This window comes from Anabrus simplex, chromosome 2, assembly GCF_040414725.1.
Source record: "Anabrus simplex isolate iqAnaSimp1 chromosome 2, ASM4041472v1, whole genome shotgun sequence".
In the NCBI taxonomy this organism is placed as follows: domain Eukaryota; kingdom Metazoa; phylum Arthropoda; class Insecta; order Orthoptera; family Tettigoniidae; genus Anabrus; species Anabrus simplex.
The window spans coordinates 767,474,893-767,492,595 of NC_090266.1; the positions used below are offsets into that span (position 1 = coordinate 767,474,893).

Genomic DNA, 17,703 nt, shown 5'->3' on the forward strand with positions numbered 1-17,703 from the left:
AACCCAAAAATGTTTTTTGTGGTTTCCCATTTAAGCTCCTGGTGAATGCCAAGATAGTATCAAACATGTAAGCACGGTAATTTCCTTGCAAATCTTCATTAAAATTTAATTACAAGTGCATGCATCAATACAGACACTAAAGCAATACAGGTTTTCACATGCTTTAGGTATACTGCGAAGGGGAGTACAGTGGACGCCCTCTTAACGGGCCTCAGGGTTAACCAGTTGACCCAGTGAATAATGCAGTTTCCGGTTTTCCACAGTCATGAGGGCCCATCCTGCCTTCTACTCCACCCTGCCTGTGGACAAGAGGCAACTTGTTTCATATTGCTTACCGCTTACAACAGTGGATGCCACTTTTAGTCAGTTTTAAGTCAAATATATTTGGAAATATTGTTTAAAATATCTTCAATTAAAGTACAGTGCTATAAATTCCTGGATAGGTCATTCATTTTAATACTGTCAGTTTAACTGGCCATTTCGTTATCCGACCAACGGTCTGGTACAGAGTTGGCTGGTTATGAAGGCACTCTCCATAATTCACAACTTTTATTTTCACTCGAGGTGTCATTAGTAAATTTATAGTAATTACTGATTGAAAAATTCACTGTGCAGTTACCACTCAAGAGCATTTTACAGTTTTAACATAAAAGATCAAACCATTAAAATAAATGGAATATGACTTGATAGCAGAATGGTAATAGTAATTGGTAATGGTGATGGTGATCTTATACAACAGATGCCAGGAAATAGGTCATCTTGTACACCTGAGAAACTGGTTTATGATCTAAAACCATTACACTGGAATTACAAAACAAGTTCTTCAAAACCGCCCCTAAATTTCCGTTTTGAAAACTAAATGCTGTCATGTATTCCAGGTTCATCTTACAAAAAAGATAGATTGTGGTTTTCTGAGGCTGCTGATCATAACTTCAGGGATTTAAAAACAATAAGGAATCTCAACCACAGGGACAGAATTTTTCATTCCAAATATCCCACAGCATTTACCAAGATTCAAACTGTGGTTACCCTGGTGAGAATCCAGCACCGACATCATTCCATTAACATGCTGCCTCCCCGTTTTCCATTTCGGATATATGCATCAATGATGGTGGTGGTGAAAATTTGAAGTACCTGACAAATACATGAACAAGCGAGTGAAATGTGGTAATGCTGATTGCATTATAATTAAGCCTTGTTGGATGTGCTGCTACTGCCTTTCACTGACTGTGACAACAGCAGCCTGAAGTTGCATAAATCTCTGCTCCACGATTTAATACCCTCCTGTAGGCTAATTCCTTAAGCTGACACCGTAAGAAACAGTTCAAAGTGAACAATACAGATAGCTAGGCTGGCCTAATTTTGCTACTACGAACTGTTACTATGAATCAATAGAAATACTCACATCACCTCACAGAAAATATATTTAATTTTGATCTATGTCTGCTCAGCAATATTGTACTCATTCTTTAAAGTATTGCAGAAACTCAGATCCTTGAAAGGTCAGAGGAAAATATATTTTATTTTTATATATACCTCTTCAATAATGTTGTACTAGTTCCGTAAATTACTACAGACACTCAGATCTTTAAAGGTCAGAAAAAATACCTTTTATTTTGATATACTGTATGTCTGTTCAATTATAAATATACTAGATACAGTTCTAAAACAAGTTGTGAGATAAATTCAACAATCAAGGTTAAACATTTTACCTGCTAGATGTGTTAAATACTAATAACTCACTTGCTCTACAACCAGGTGACAGAATTTCATCCTTGCACTGTTCAACAGAGATGTAATTGGAACCAATAGCTCCAGGCAGTTGCATCCTCTCTTGATGAGATTTCACCATAGCAATTATTTTATTAACAATCATGTACATTTCTTGTCTGCGTGTCTCTTGATAGTTTTTATATCGCCACACTCCAAAAAGTAGTCCAGTAACAGCCATGCTTGCTAACATAAAAAATGTAACAAATCAACATTTATAAATTATTAATAAAATTTAATATCAGGTTTCAGTTTTTCACAATAATACAAGAAGACAAGTAACCACTTCCAAAATAGGATCTTAGCAAAGAAACAATCAATATTAAAGGAGGCGGCCTGCAATAGCCATTGGGTGGATTGAGTAGCTATGGGGTTGCTGTTGCCAGTTCTAAGCCCGGATGAAGGAGTGGATTAGTTAACTACATATCAAGTTGATTGTAAAAGAGATTTCAGCCATGAAGCACGAAGAGGCACCTCTCAAACTCAGCAATCTAGTTTTAATCACGTAATCATACTGCAGTGATCACTCCCATAACTTGCAAAACTGATTTGATGGAACATATGCTACTGCAGCACTATGACAGGCCCTCGATGCCCATACTCTACTCTTCCCTGAGCATCAAATTCTCGGGAATCGGGATCATGGAGAAAAGGATCAGAGCTCCTCAAAATCTCTTTGTGGCAAGAAAAAGAACTTCATAGGTACAATAAATGTAAATAGTACTGAAAATGGGGCAAGCATGAACAACTAATGGACACACTACACAAATTCAACATTCAAATCGCTGCACTATGGGAAACATACTTCTAAGACAAAAATCATTTCAACTCAGGAAACTAAAAGATATACAAAGGTAAACCAGCAATAGGAATCAGAGGGAACCTACCACAATTTAGGAGAGCCTTTTTGATAAGAAAAATATCACAAACTCAGTACATGACTTTACATCCCCATCTGAAGGAATCTCAGAACTCACTGTGAAATAAAGCAAGAAAGCTTTGGTTAATGCTCACACTCCTATACACAGTGGCAATAAGAAAAACCTACAGAAAGTGGAAGACTTGTTGGAACTCCAAGGAATAATTTCTTCTGGGTAGGTAGGATCTCTATGAGAATTTACTTGCAGTCATTATAGAGTGGGTGTTGCCAGGTGTTGACATTATTTCCGATTGCTGGAAGGCGTACGACTGCCTGGAACATGAAGGATTTGTGCACCTTCGTGTCAGTCACTCCATTCACTTCGTAGATAGCAGCAGGAGTGCCATAGAACAGACTGCCAGTACACACACAACATATAAAGAACAGGTGGAGGCATCAACACCATGTGAAAATCTTATTAGGTGACTAACACACAGGTTGACAGAGAAAGAAAACAGAGATGGATCACAGGATATTGGAAAACAAACAAAAACTGAGAACACCTAATAGATTTCCGAAAAGCCCCTGATCTGAGACTCATGTCTAAGTAATTCACCAGACTCCTGCATAAAAAGAAAACCTGGAAATTGCCTAACCCATTACTAGGGACCTGAAAAAATTGCATTTGTGATAAATGCAAATTTTTGAATGTTGTACTAATCCAAGTCTACGGTAATTCTAATGTGGAAAAAATCATTTTTACGCATAAATAGAAGTGCAACAAAATATGAATTGTGACCCAAAATGCAAAATTAGTATGAATATGCAATTTTGGTGCGAATTCTGCAAAAATGTGCTATTTTACTGGTGAATACAACATGTTTCGGCAAAAAATATGATGCATAAATCTTTCGACCGTTCCGATCGATGAAGAAAAGTAGCCGATCAATTGCTGCTTGCCGACTTTAATCGATATTTACAATGGGAATAGCAAGGGGAATAAGATCTGTATCGATTATTATCGAAATGTAAATCGAGTGTCACGGAAATAACGAGACAGACGCAGCGTTGTTTTCCTGTTGTTCAAAATTGAAACTAGTGAAGAGTAGAAAGTCGAGTGATCATTTAGGTTATAGGCGCCCGACAAAAACTGCGCACGAAAGGGCTCAGCAATATGCAAAGGATGGTTTATATGCCACAGATTCAGTGTTTTGCAAGTATTGTAATTGCAGAGTTGGGTTGGAAAGAAAGATAGCATTGTGAAACGTGTTAAATCTGAAAAACACATAGGTAAGCGACGCGATAACGAAAGTTCAACCCCTGCTGCTAGTACGTCTCAAAGAAAGCATTCTGTGCTTACACAGTTAGATAGTTGTAAACAATGAAAAATTTCCAGGGATAACATCTCGAAACGCACAGCTGAAGTATTTGCCAAAGCAAATATACCTCTGGAAAAGCTGGAAAGCAAAGAGCTAAGAGCCTGGATTACTGAGTTTTCAAATGAAGAGCTGCCATGTGTGAAAACTCTACGTAAAGTATATTTACCGGGTAAGTTTTGATTTCATTGATCGGGTACGGTTTACGTATTACGACATCGGAACCACGCGCAAAATAGATGGATACCGAATTTGAGTGCGATTTTCATATCGAACTATCTTACCCGTACCCAATTGATCCAGTAATTTTAAATTATTTTGTTATAATTTGAGGTCTTTCTTCCTTTCTAGAAGTTGCATCTGACCACCAGAAAAGAACAGCAGAGGCTCTAGTGGGGAAGAACATCAACATACTTTGTGATAAAACTGCAGATAGAATGGGCCGTTGTGTTTTTATCATCATATTCCAAGTCCAAGCCGGATTAAAAAGAGAGCTGTACGTTGTTTCTGTGAACTATCATCTTGATGCAGGAAATGCTACAAACTGCTCTCGTGCTGTTTTAGAAGCTCTGCGCAGTTATAGTGTACCATATGATGCAGTTAAAGTGTTTGTTAGTGACAGTGCCCCGTACACGACCCGGTGTTATGAAACATTAAGTGTGATCATAGGGGTTGGCAATAGTTGGGTCGCAGTGATGACAGATTTAAATCATGTGGTTGCGATGGTAAAGTCTGCATTTTTGAACACAAGAAAGTGAAAATATAATTATTTACAATTCTTAACATTCAAGTAGGGTGCTTCAAAGAAAGCAAAGCCTTTTTCTGCACCTGTCATAACCCGATGGAATAGCTGGTTTTAGGCTGTCCTCTATTTGAGTGCTTACTTTACTGATGTTGTTACATTTTTCAAGATGTCTGACATGAAAGACATCATACAATAGAGGGAAATTTGATTGATCCACCTTTTTTCAATACATAGTATGTTGTTAATATAATCACAACATTTTTTATTCAGTACCGGTTCCTGTGTCTATGGACACCATCATCAATTCAAACAGGTTGTATGAACAAAGATATAAAAGTGTGTAGTACATATAATAAACACTCAGAGGAAGGGTGATGAGGTGGAGTCCTCTCCCCCATCCTGACCCACCCCTTTTCCTCCCTTAATGATGGTCAATGCTTCTAGCAAACTCTATTACTTGCTCCTTGCCACTCTCCATGCATACATCAGGCCGTTTGACGTGAGTCTCCTACTTAACTTTATAGTGTTTTGCCATATTTCCAATATCTCATTTTAACTTTTAACTTTCTTTTCATACTTCAGGTTCCGAATTGGATCGAGAACTTTCTGGCCATATATCCACTTTCTCTTTGCCTGCAATATGATCCACTTCTTTGAGTACCTCATGAATTACGGCTTCTTTTTATGAGTTGACGTTACAAGCCACCAGCAAACTTACTTATGTTACTTTATTATCAATACTCTGTGGAAGGACTACATCCCATGTCAGTTTTTGGATGTCCATGTTTTATTTAACCTAGTGTTTAGCAGTGCTACGCTTGAGACTTTTTAATCATTCCAAAGTGATCAAGTCTTCAAACATTTGTTAATATCTTCACTTTCATTTTATACTTTGACCAACGAGCACATAACTTGTTTACATTCTTTTAAGCATTGTATTTTTACCTCATCTTATTAATGTCACTTATTACTGAGGGTTTATTACATGTACTACACACTTTTATATCTTTGTTCATAAAACCTGTTTCAGCTGATTATGGTGTCCATAGACACCAAAACCGGTACTGAATAAAAAATGTTGTGATTATATTAACATACTATGTATTGAAAAAGCTGGATCAATCAAATTTCCCTCTATTGTATGTTATCTCCTTTCAATACGGACCAGATATGAAGTTTTTAATGTCAAATGAAAGACATCAACAACTGTGATATTAAGTACCTGACTGATCTGAGTGACCGAGAAGTGAATAGGCTTCACTCTCACATAGTTTTTGTCACAGATCATGCAGCTGGATTGGTTGACCTCCTTACTGAATTTGAAGGGTCTCTGTATCGTACCTCTCATCTTTGCAGCAACTAATGATGCTTTGATTAAGCTCACTCCTCTAGAACAGGCTGCATGTAGAGACACATTTGTCAAAGCTGCTCATTCTTCACAGTGCAAGCTAGCCACAATGAAAGCTAAAGACCCCAACCATAAGCATTATGTGTCAATTTTTCAAGCTTTGTATCCAAAAAATATAATTTTGAATAACACTGATAAATTAGATGAGCTTGAGAAATTGTTTGGAGTAACAGATCTCTCACAAAACAATATCTGGTCTGGTTACTGTTCTCTGAAACATGCAATTCAAACCCAGGTAAAAGAAAGTGAAAAATGTGATGTCATGCTTGTAATAACTGCAGTTCAGACAGAGTTCAGCATATTTGCTACATACTGTCTTGAGTTGTTGTGGACCCCAACAAACAATGTAGATAGCGAGCGCAAAAAAAAAAAAAAAAAAAAAAAAAAAAAAAAAAAAAAAAAAAAAAAAAAAAAAAAAAAAGCAATGCCAAAGTTCTGACAATGCTTTCGTTTGAACAATGAATTTGTATTGTGTGTGAACCAAGGACAATAAATGCACTTCATAAACTTGGAATCGTTAAAATTAATAATACCATGCGAATATTTTAACTTTGTAAATAGATGCTAATTTTGGAAAAATAGATGCTAATTTTGGAAAAAACATATGCTAATTTTGAAACAAATAGGTGCTAATTTTTCAGGTCCCTATCCATTACTAAGGGAATTCCAGATCGACCATGTAGCAGCCTCCAAAAAGAACATGTGCAAGATCAAAAACATCAGAGTATGTAAAGGAGTCGTGGACTCTGTAACAGTCACTCGCCTCTGCCATTCACAATGACTGATGGATCCGCATTTGTTATACATCTCCTCAAGATCATTCACCATTATTTCCTGAATCTCTGATATTCTTAATATAGAATATTATTTCTACACATCTGATTTATCTATGCACCGTTTTTTCACTGGATGTTATATAAATTATGATTTTTTTTGTGATAACGCCCATATAGAACTAATTGTACATTATGCTCCTAGCCATCTCTACACCTCGCTGCTAATGTTCACAACTGACATAAGCTGTTATGTCATTTCTTTCATTCACTGGAGCTGGACAATGTAACTCTCATGTTACTGGCTTCATACTTTGAGACTTCTTGGTGCTATCTTATAAAAAGAGCATAAAAGCCTGTTTACTGGTCACCACTTCATTTTGTGCCGTACCATGAAGAATTTTTATAGTTCCTGCAGATGCTCTGCAGTTTACTACTCTGGAAGCCAAGGTTGTCCTTTAAAAGACCGTTATGTTTCCACACTTAATTCATTGGGAACTCTCCCATTGCAGACTTTCAATGCAAGTTGCTTTACATCGCACCGACACATATAGGTCTTATGGCAACGATGGGACAGGAAAGGGCTAGGAATGGGAGGGTAGTGGCCGTGGCCTTAATTAAGGTACAGCCTGGTGTGAAAATGGGAAACCACGGAAAACCATCTTCAGGGCTGCCGACAGTGCGGTTCGAACCCACTATCTTCCGAATACTGGATACTGGCCGCACTTAAGCAACTGCAGCTATCAAGCTCAGTGCAGACTTTCAATGAGCTCTGTGCAAAGTGAAATCCTTGGGACTATTTGGACGGGGTATTTGAGTATTCCTGTGAGTAATAATAATAATAATAATAATAATAATAATAATAATAATAATAATAATAATAATAATAATAATAACTGAACCATGAGTTAGGGCTCTCCGGCTATCCAAAAATTGTCCACCAGCTCTATTGTTGTGTCCCATACTTCTAATTCGTGAACTTCTGTTGGAAAATTGGAACTTCAGCTAAGAGAGATTACTACTACTGGAGGAAGTTTGAAATTTAGTAAACAGAAGGCACCTCTGTTGTTTTACTTGCGCTGCCTTGTGTGCAGAGACTTCATTATATGAAGAAATTTGTGATTGTGTAAAGAGAAATATTTTTATGAGTGTATTGCCAACCCTGCTAGTAAAGTGACATCACATTATGTTGCCCCTCTCCTGGTATCCTGTTGACAAATCAGCGTTTTGGCTTCCTTTTCCCTCTGGAATGTTCAGCCCGATGGCTATTTAAGGAGTGAGTTTTGCTAACATCCTGGTCTTGTGGAGTGACTGTATTACTTGAGTGGTATTACAGAGAGGAAAGTTCCTCTGAGAAAGGGGACCGATGAGGTAGGGGTACGGCTAGCCTGGAAATGGACAGATAAGGTAGGGAAAATACCATCTATGAAAGTGTACTTAGGGAAGATTTCTTTGACCCATTTTAGTATGTAATTTTCAGGTTTTGTCCAAATTGTAATTTAATATGTAGAAAATTTCTGGTAACTTCAAATTCAATGTAGGTTTCCTTAACCACATTCGGTCTCGGTAAATTGTCTTAATAGGCTTTTGTGAAATACAGTTGAACCTGCTTTATACGTAATTGTGTTCTACGTAATTCGTATTTGTACGTAATTTCCTTAAGGTCCCGGCAAAATGTAATTTAAAAGCGTGTTAATTAAACCTTATTTATACGTAAGCCATTTATACGTAAGTCGCTGTTATACGTATTAAGTGTCAGTACAACAAAATTAAATTCTTTTCAAGGTCCACCTATTCAATACAATGACGTTTTATTGTGATTTAATCACGTCAAATAGTCAAATGGTACCAGTTTCGGCATCTATGTGCCATCATCAGCCTTGAGTACAAATTAAAACAAGATATACATTCCTAAAACATCTAAAACACATTTTAACACATTATAAAATAACATACAATTAATGTGGTGATACATGAAATACGATAAAATTATGATACAATTGGTATCACTTATCCCAGATGCACACAGACTGAATTATGTAACGAACAGCCGGAATTTTAAGAATTTTATATCATACCAATTGTATCATAATTTTATCGTATTTCATGTATCACCACATTAATTGTATGTTATTTTATAATGTGTTAAAATGTGTTTTAGATGTTTTAGGAATGTATATCTTGTTTTAATTTGTACTCAAGGCTGATGATGGCACATAGATGCCGAAACTGGTACCATTTGACTATTTGACATGTGATTAAATCACAATAAAACGTCATTGTATTGAATAGGTGGACCTTGAAAAGAATTTAATTTTGTTGTAATCCCACTTCAATACGGAACCAATGAAATTCATAACTATAAGTTAAGTGTCAGTGAAATATAATTGAGTTTTTCGTAATTGTAATGAGCAAGTGCTTTTTTAAAAGAAACTACTGTATTTACGAAGATTCCTCTTTGTCGGAGTAGGCGGAAGTAGAGCGGTCGGGTTTCAGTGCTGAAACAGAACACAGAGAGTTCAGCCGAGTGTCATTGTTGACCCTTACTTACTGGCGGCATAAAAAAGGCCAACTGAGCGAGTCCCCTTCGCTCCTCCTCCACCTTTGTCATTTCTGACCATAATGCCACCAAAGATTAAGATACATTACAAGCAAAGTGGGCGGTTTCGGTGTGGAAACAAAAGAAAATTCAGTAAATTTGTTTGAATATGAGAACTTCCTTCGTGGGAACAACGGAGAAGTGAAATTAATGTCCATGGTGCCGGTATCTGGTGTTTACTTTTGAAGAGTAGTTTTGTCATTCAGTTGCTTTTGATTAGCCATGGAAAACAGAAAAAAAGGAAAAGTTATACGAGAAGTGGTTGCTAATCTACACAAAACAAAAACTGAAATTGCTTCAGATTTAGGGATTGCTTATACCACGCTATGTACAGTCATCAGTAAAAGAAACGCTATTTTGAGCGAGTTCTTATAACTGGGTTAAAAATCAGCAAACCACAGCCGTCAGCGTATATTTGGAGAAAGCACTTTTCGCATGGTTCCAGCAAATGCGGGCTGCAGCTCTACCAATTAGTAGCAAAATGCTGAAGGCAAAGGCGATAGATTTAGCTAAAATGATGAGTATCACTGCTGATTTAAAGGCATCATCAGGATGGCTGCAAGGATTCAAAGATCATCATGGAATCACAGGGAGAACAATTTGCGGTGACTCAAAAGCTGTGGACAATGTCACGGTGCAATATTGGAAAGAAGAGGTTCTGCCGGGTATTATAAGCGATTATCAGTCTCCAAACATCTACAATTGTGATGGGACCGGTCTATTCTACAATCTCCTTCCTAATAAAACATTAGCTGAAAAAGGTGACTCATGCTATGGAGGAAAGAATAGTAAAATTCGTGTAACAGTACTTCCCGCCACCAATGCTGATGGATCTGACAAACTTCCTTCACTTGTGATAGGAAAATAGAAGAATCCGAGATGCTTTAAGGGTGCGAAAACAAAACCCATGGAATGTGAAACCAACAGAAATTCTTGGATGACTATGCTTTTAATGGAGCAGTGGTTGAAAAAACTGGACATTAAAATGAAAATGAAACAGAAGAAGATCCTTCTTCTTATGGATTGATGTGCAGCACATCCACCTCAAATCGTTCTGGAGAATGTCCGAGTGGAATTTTTCCCTTCTAACTGTACCAGTGCTCTCTGCCTGGCCAAGGCGGTAAAGGCGTGCTCGGCTGGCCCGGAAGGACGTGGGTTCGATTCCCCATTAGGAAGTCGTAAAATGTAAGAAACGAGATTTCCCTTTCTGGAAGTGCACATGGCCCTGAGGTTCACTCAGCCTACACCAAAAACGAGGTCCAGGTTAATTCCTGGGTTCAAGAGTGGCCGGGCGTAGAGCTAACCACTCTACCACATCAAGTGCCAAGGTTACAGATAGTGGAAGCCTTTACCTTCCACTCCTCCAAGGGCCTTCATGGCCTGTACTGTCCCCTTCAAATTTGGCATTCTTTAGAATATTTACGACAAGCTAACATTAAAAGTTTCATTGCTTGCCGGGAGCTGTATTTGTCATTTAGGAAGCAGTGAGCGAGCTCCAAACCAATTCTTTTTGTCATTCAGAGGGGCGATGTATTGATCCATCTTCGACTGAGTGCAAGGTAGATCACGTGACGCGCCTGTGTTTCTAGCCTGCCACGCGCGGATGACCCGGGCTGCGAACAAGCTTCGAGAACAGTCGTAGCCAATTATAAGAGACCCCGTGAACCAATGATCGTCTTCAAGAAATACACACCTCCCGAGCCAAGACTATAAAAAGCCATGTTCAAAGTAAATCATTCTCTACTCTGCTGTACTTTACTCTGGTCTACTCTGCACTGCTCCGCTGTTCATCGTAATCATGTGGAAGGAGAACTTTGCCGTGCAAGCAGACGTCCGTTCTGTCGAATTTAGTGAAGTTTATTAACAACTCTTATGGAGTGAATTCCAACTTAGGAGATTCATGTTAAGTGTATTTATCCAGGAGAACATTTAGTAATTCTGCGTGTGTGAGCATATCTTAATATTTGTCGTCTTAGTTACAACCTACACTTCTGGAACGCGACGGAAGTCATCCCAGTGATCGCTGTGTACATCAAGACGGATTACTCCTCTACAATGTGCATCTTAACTTCATCGTGGGACATCTACTCCCATGTCTCCATGATCTTCTAAGTATGTGAGGCGCATCTGGACAGGGAAGGTGACTGACCGGGGAAATGCTGGAATGACTGACTGCAACCTGGGATCGAACCTCATCTAAAACTTGAGTACCATCTAAAAATTTATTTTCTTTCTCATCTTTGTAAAACTAGAGGATCTTTCTTCTTTAAATCGTAGTTCTATTAGTTTGTTGTAGATAGAAATATTTCACTTTTCCATTTCTTGAGGTGTCATGGTAGTCGAGTTACATGTGTGTGACTGAAATTAGATTATTAGACTATTAGATTAGATGTGTAGTCTGTCTTTGAGTGAGTTCCCATGCATATGAGTTAGATATATCTAAAAATCACTCACCACGCGATAAACTTTATTTATTTGCCTGTGATATTGGAATTAATCTGAATTGGAGTTACGTGTAAAATTTGTGAGATAGGATCGAACCTAGTGTCATTTTAAAATCACTTATATCCTTTAGGATTGAGTTTCATGAGGATTGATAGATATAATAATCATGCGAATAATAATAAATCAAGTAAAGATCGGGTTAAAATGGAATTAAACGGTCATTAGCTGTAAATTATCTTAGATTCCTTATATGTGAGATTTTATGTGCTCAGTTCATGATGTGCCTGGAATACGGCTATCCTGTGGGATGTTAATTGTGTAATTTATTAATTGGAGAATTTATTATTGATGAATGACTGGTGGTTGTGTCTTTGGGAGCATAATAACTTATTATAAGCAGAGCACATGTTGCGTATATATTTCATGAATAGGGAGTAATAATAATGCGATTGAGGCTCATGAACGTGATGTTTGCGACTTGTAACCCATGTGATGGTGATGATTATGGAATCTTATTGGAATCTTCAAATAAATTTCGGAAATTTAGATGAATCTCCATCGTTGCTTGTGGAATATTTCAACCCAAGTGATATCACGAATTTCAATCACTAGCCACTATTGAAGAAAGAGTATTTTCATACACGAATTTATCTTCCAGAAACTATCGATGTGACCATGCTTAAAAATAAAGAATAAATTTATAAGGGCAGGATTCGCTGTAAATAATGTATATAAAAATTACGTGTTACCTTGTATGAATGTGGTGTGTGTGTGTTATAAATATGAATATTTTCCATGTCTTTTGATTGTTCAATATGATTTAATCTGGTCGTGCATTTATGGCAACGGCACAGATTGTGTTCAATGTTGTTTGCCACCATGACGATTTATTTTTGCGCACCTTAAGGAAAAGTTTAATGAGATTAGTGTCAAGTAAGACTAGATTAGGATTTAATTTGCTGTTTATTAAGATTTAAGGGAAAGATCGTCTCATTATTTTTCCGCAAAGGCAAGCGATTTGTAAATTAATTTCCAATTAACTCACACATGGATAAGAAATCTTCCAATACATTTATATTTAAATCCCAAAATATTTTCAAATTAATTTGAAATTTTGAATGCTATGCAAATATAAAAATTAAATGTTCACAAATGGCATAATCAACGTGGATTCTGTGATAATGAGTAATAGTAATTAATTGAAGAATAATCATTTAAAAATGTGGAATATAACTGCCATGAGAATTATTTAGTGAGACACTAATTGGAAAACACGATCGTGTGACGATAAAGAAAAATATTACACCGACAAGGTTAGAGATTATTATTATTAATAATAATAATAATAATAATAATAATAATAATTAATTCATTGTAAAATTTTGGAATTAATTTTGATTTTCACTAAAGCTTCTACTGCTGTTATTGATGAGTGGGATACATTTTAAAGACTGAGATTCATCAGAATTCAACATTGACCATGTGTTGAGATTAATAAAAATTCATGGAGCCTTTAGCAAATTTTTCTGTGGAATAATAAGCGAGATAGCTGTCTACTAATTTTGCACAAACATTTATTGAAGTCTTTAGACTCTTTCAGTTAAATACTTTAATTTTTAAAGGCCTAATTTTGTTTGTTAATTTTCATTCCAGACCAGTAATGCTGGAGGACGAGAAGTACATTTGATTACAAAATGCTACTGGAGAATGAGATATTATGAAAGTTCACTGTAAGAAATCCAGCAAGGATATTTTATGTTATAAATGTTTGTGTTAATAAATGTAAGTGTGTTGTTTTTAAAAATTTATTTTATTTTGCTTGGTCGTCAACACCTTTACCCTTAAATGCCTCTAGAAAACGGAAAGCCAGGAACGAACGGTCCACCTCGGGATCTCTTGCTCACTGCCTGGGCTTAGCCAGGCAATAAGGGAGGCAGTATGAAGATGACTTTGCTTTACCAGTGTTCTACAACCGCTTGATTTGGGCACCATTGCAAATTTCAAACTGCATTATAGAAAAATGCTGGTTTAACATTTAATAACAATGAGTGATGCAGGAAATGAACCTCTCTCCATTAATTTGCTACAAGCCATGGACTTTATTTTGGCTGCCTGGAATCAGGTATCATCCTCCACAATCAGCAACTGTTACCGCAAAGCTGGTGTCCTACTAAAAGAGGCTGCCTCTAATGATGATTATTTGGACGAAGTTTTGTCTGGCAATGAGCTAACGCTCATAGGTGTAGAATTCGATACTTCTGTGCATTTCGATGATAATCTGGCTGTATGTGGAAACTACCGGATGAAGAGATTATTGCTGATGTATGCCAACAACGCGGTGGTGATGGACAAGCTACAAGCGATAGTGACATTGGAGAAGGAGATAATGACTTGAATCTTGAAACACCTCAATTAAGTGAAGTGTTAAGTGCAATCGATGAGTGTAGATGTTACATCAGTGCGAAAAGTTGTAGTGAAAATGCTTTGAATTCATTACTAAGTTTGCAAGAGAAGGTTTATACTCTTAATGCAAGAAAAATGAACCAAGCCAAACTATCTGATTTCTTTATGGCTGGACTAAGTTCAAAATAATATTTTCTGTCTTAATGTATTTATTATACGCAAGGATTTACACATGTAGGTCTATTCCATTGGTTTTCCAGTAAATATATGATATACGTATAAGTCAGGTTCAACTGTATAATGAAGTGCAAGCGAGGACCTCGCTAACTTCTTCTCAACTTTGTATCTGCTGACTAAGTTTTCTGTTAACATTTATAGTTTAAATTCATTATTTTTGGCCCATTAAAACTTTCCTATATCTTGGTCACCCAGTAGTATGGATTAGCCACTGCTTCTTGGGGCTTTTGCCTAATTGGGGATTTAACGTAAACTTGCCAGGGGTGCTTGTGTTAGCCTCCGTGCATTTCGTTCTTCGCCTAAATTTAACTGTTTGTTTTTCTTTTCCATTTCATGGTTATATACTGTACATAGTCTTATCATAAATACTGTCCCAAACGTTTAAGTAAACTGACACAAAATGGTTAAGAGATATTTTAATATCCTAATAACAAGAGTTACATAGATGCATTATGAACCATAACCACAAATAATTATTCAAAATGGCCACCATTTGCACGCACACAGGCCTTAAGTATTTGTGGCCACTCATCAATGGCATTACGCAATACATCAACTGGAAATTGTGCAACTGCCTCCCGAAGAGACTGCTTTAAGCTTTCAATATTGGAATGTGTTTTTTTGCAAGCCATCTCCTGAAGCTTGGACCACAATTTGTAGTCCAAAGGGTTTAAATCTGGACTTGCAGACGGCCAATCTGAAGTGGAAATGAAATCAGGAACATTTGCCTCCAACCACTGCTGGGTTGCCCGTGCCTTGTGCGCTGCGGCTGAGTCCTGCCGGAAGCTCCAGTTCCGTCCATGGAAGAGGGTGTTGTTGAGATTCTTGACCAGTCCCTCAAGCACTGTTCCTGGTACACTTTAGCTGGAGTTTTGACTCCCTTTTCACAGAAATGGAGCTCCGTTGTGCCCTCGAAGCTCACACCCACCACACCATAACTGATGAGGGATGTGACACTTCTGGATCCTTGGAGCCTTTTCACCAGCTTCTCTAGAGGAATGGGCATATACTCTGTTGTTTTGGGCGTTGAAAGTCTCCTCAACACTGAAAATCTTTTCATCCGTAAACAGGATTTGACGATGACCATTAGCCGCATAATGCTTAAGTAAGCGATTCTTTTTAGGAGCCTCTGGCGCTTCAGTTCATTTGTCAGATGTCCTTTGCGTCGTTTGTAAGCATGGAGTCCCAGGTCAATGCTTAACATGCGAGACATAGACATTTTTGATATCTGTAACTCACAAGCCATTACTGACTGTCTCCTTACCGGATTTCGTCGCAAACGAGCCGCCACTGCTTTGATGAGTTCTGGCGTTCGTACTGTGCATGGTCTTCCTTGCCGCGCGCGATCTCTTACAGTTCCAACCTCAACAAATCGATTTATAGTGTGGTAAACAAATTTCTTACTAATTTTCAGCTTCTGGTGGGTTTTGAAAATCTCCCCTGGTGATTGCCCTACCTTGTGTAAACGCTATCACGGCCACACGATTCTCATACTCCCCCCATTCCATCTTGAAAACTTCAAACTGACAACTCTACACTTCTGCAGCTCAACCAACAATGGCTCATGCCTCACGATACCGGTTTTGTAGCCGCTCCCTCATTCGGGCGGAAGTACAGCCACCCTCAAAAGTTGAGACAGTATTTATGGTAAGGCTGGGTAGTATGAGCCTTCTGCTTCTGTTTACCTGGATCTCTTGATCCCTTTTCTTGTATCCTTTCATGAAATAACGAGTGTACTTAGTTTTAGGAAACTGGTTATTACCCCTTTATTGTGATATGACCTCAAAAGTTAAATGGACAACTGGGTTGTGTTCTGACTCTTGTAATGATGTGAGGAGCTATGAATTCTTTACTTAATGTTACTAGTATAGTTTGGTGACTGTACAAGCCAGCCTAATCGTAACCATGTATGATCTTGTAATGGTCAAGATGAGCTGGTTATTGTTAGTAATATGTACCTAAGCCTCTATGCTTGTTTTCTGCACCGGGCTTCACTCCTATTAATTACAAGGTATTTGACACCTCGGATCTTTGTACCCATGAGTTACTACCTCCACCCAAGGTACCTTGGAGTAATGCTTCCAGAGCTGCTGAGCTCATTCTTTGGTATAAAGTTGTATGTTGTTGCTGCTTGAGCCATGAACTCAACTGTCATATGGTTTATTGTAATTGCTATGCTAAATTGTTATCAACTGAAAAAAAAAAATATATAAATTTTCCAAATTTTAACTTAATTTCATGAACTTAATGTTTTGTTTTGTCTACCCATTCAACCCTCGCACTTCTTTCCCTCTGTAAGCCACGGAAACCACGGTAAAAATAATCATCATCTCATTGATATGTCATCGTGTTTGTGGCCTGCTTGGGTTACCTGCAGGCTTTCGATAATTATGAATCTTGCATGTTGCATATCTCGAGCAGTTTTATCTTAATAGTGCATTTTTGTGCTTTCCTCCACTTAGGGGATATTTTGAAAGTATTCTGCATCATGAGTGTAGACATCAGCTTTTGCAGGACAATATTGGAAAATACGGCATTTATTTGAGATAACTTACAGTAAGTGCTGGAAATCTGTGCATGACTTATGCCATATTCAAGATGTTGAGCAGTGCCGGTTATTGCCAGTTAGCCTGTTTGATAGGGGGGGTAGTGCATTTAAAATTAGCAACACATATTCTACACACAGCTATGGATTTGTCTCCCTGCAATCCAATTAGGCAAGTAGGCTACTGATTCCTGGAATTTCCCCACTTTGTAAATAGTTAAATACAATGTCATTTCATGTACAATTAGTTTTTATCAGTCTTGCTTTGGTTGTGTTGAAACACATTGTAGTTCACAGTACAGTAAAAGGATTGTGTTGTTTCTACTTAATTTGAAGACTTTTCAACTGATGGAAGTATTTTGTTTTGTAAATACTGTAGCAAAGTTACAACATCAACTAAAAATGATCAAGTAAAACATTATCTTCAAACGAGGAAACACAATAAATTGAATTTGTAAACTTGAAAACAAAAAAACAAAACATAAGCCTCTTGTAACCACAGCTTTAGTTACAACTGGACCAACACAAAGTAAATTCAATGAA

General features: G+C 37.5%; 1 protein-coding gene across 1 annotated transcript in view; it reads right to left on the reverse strand.

The window, feature by feature from the left end:
• MAN1 (LEM domain-containing inner nuclear membrane protein MAN1) overlaps positions 1 to 17,703 on the reverse strand; it is a 245,323-nt gene that overhangs the window by 89,540 nt on the left and 138,080 nt on the right. Inside the window, exon 4 of the mRNA XM_067140044.2 lies at positions 1,744 to 1,956. Coding sequence (XP_066996145.2) covers positions 1,744 to 1,956 — 213 coding nt within the window. The remainder of the gene's footprint in view (positions 1 to 1,743; positions 1,957 to 17,703) is intronic.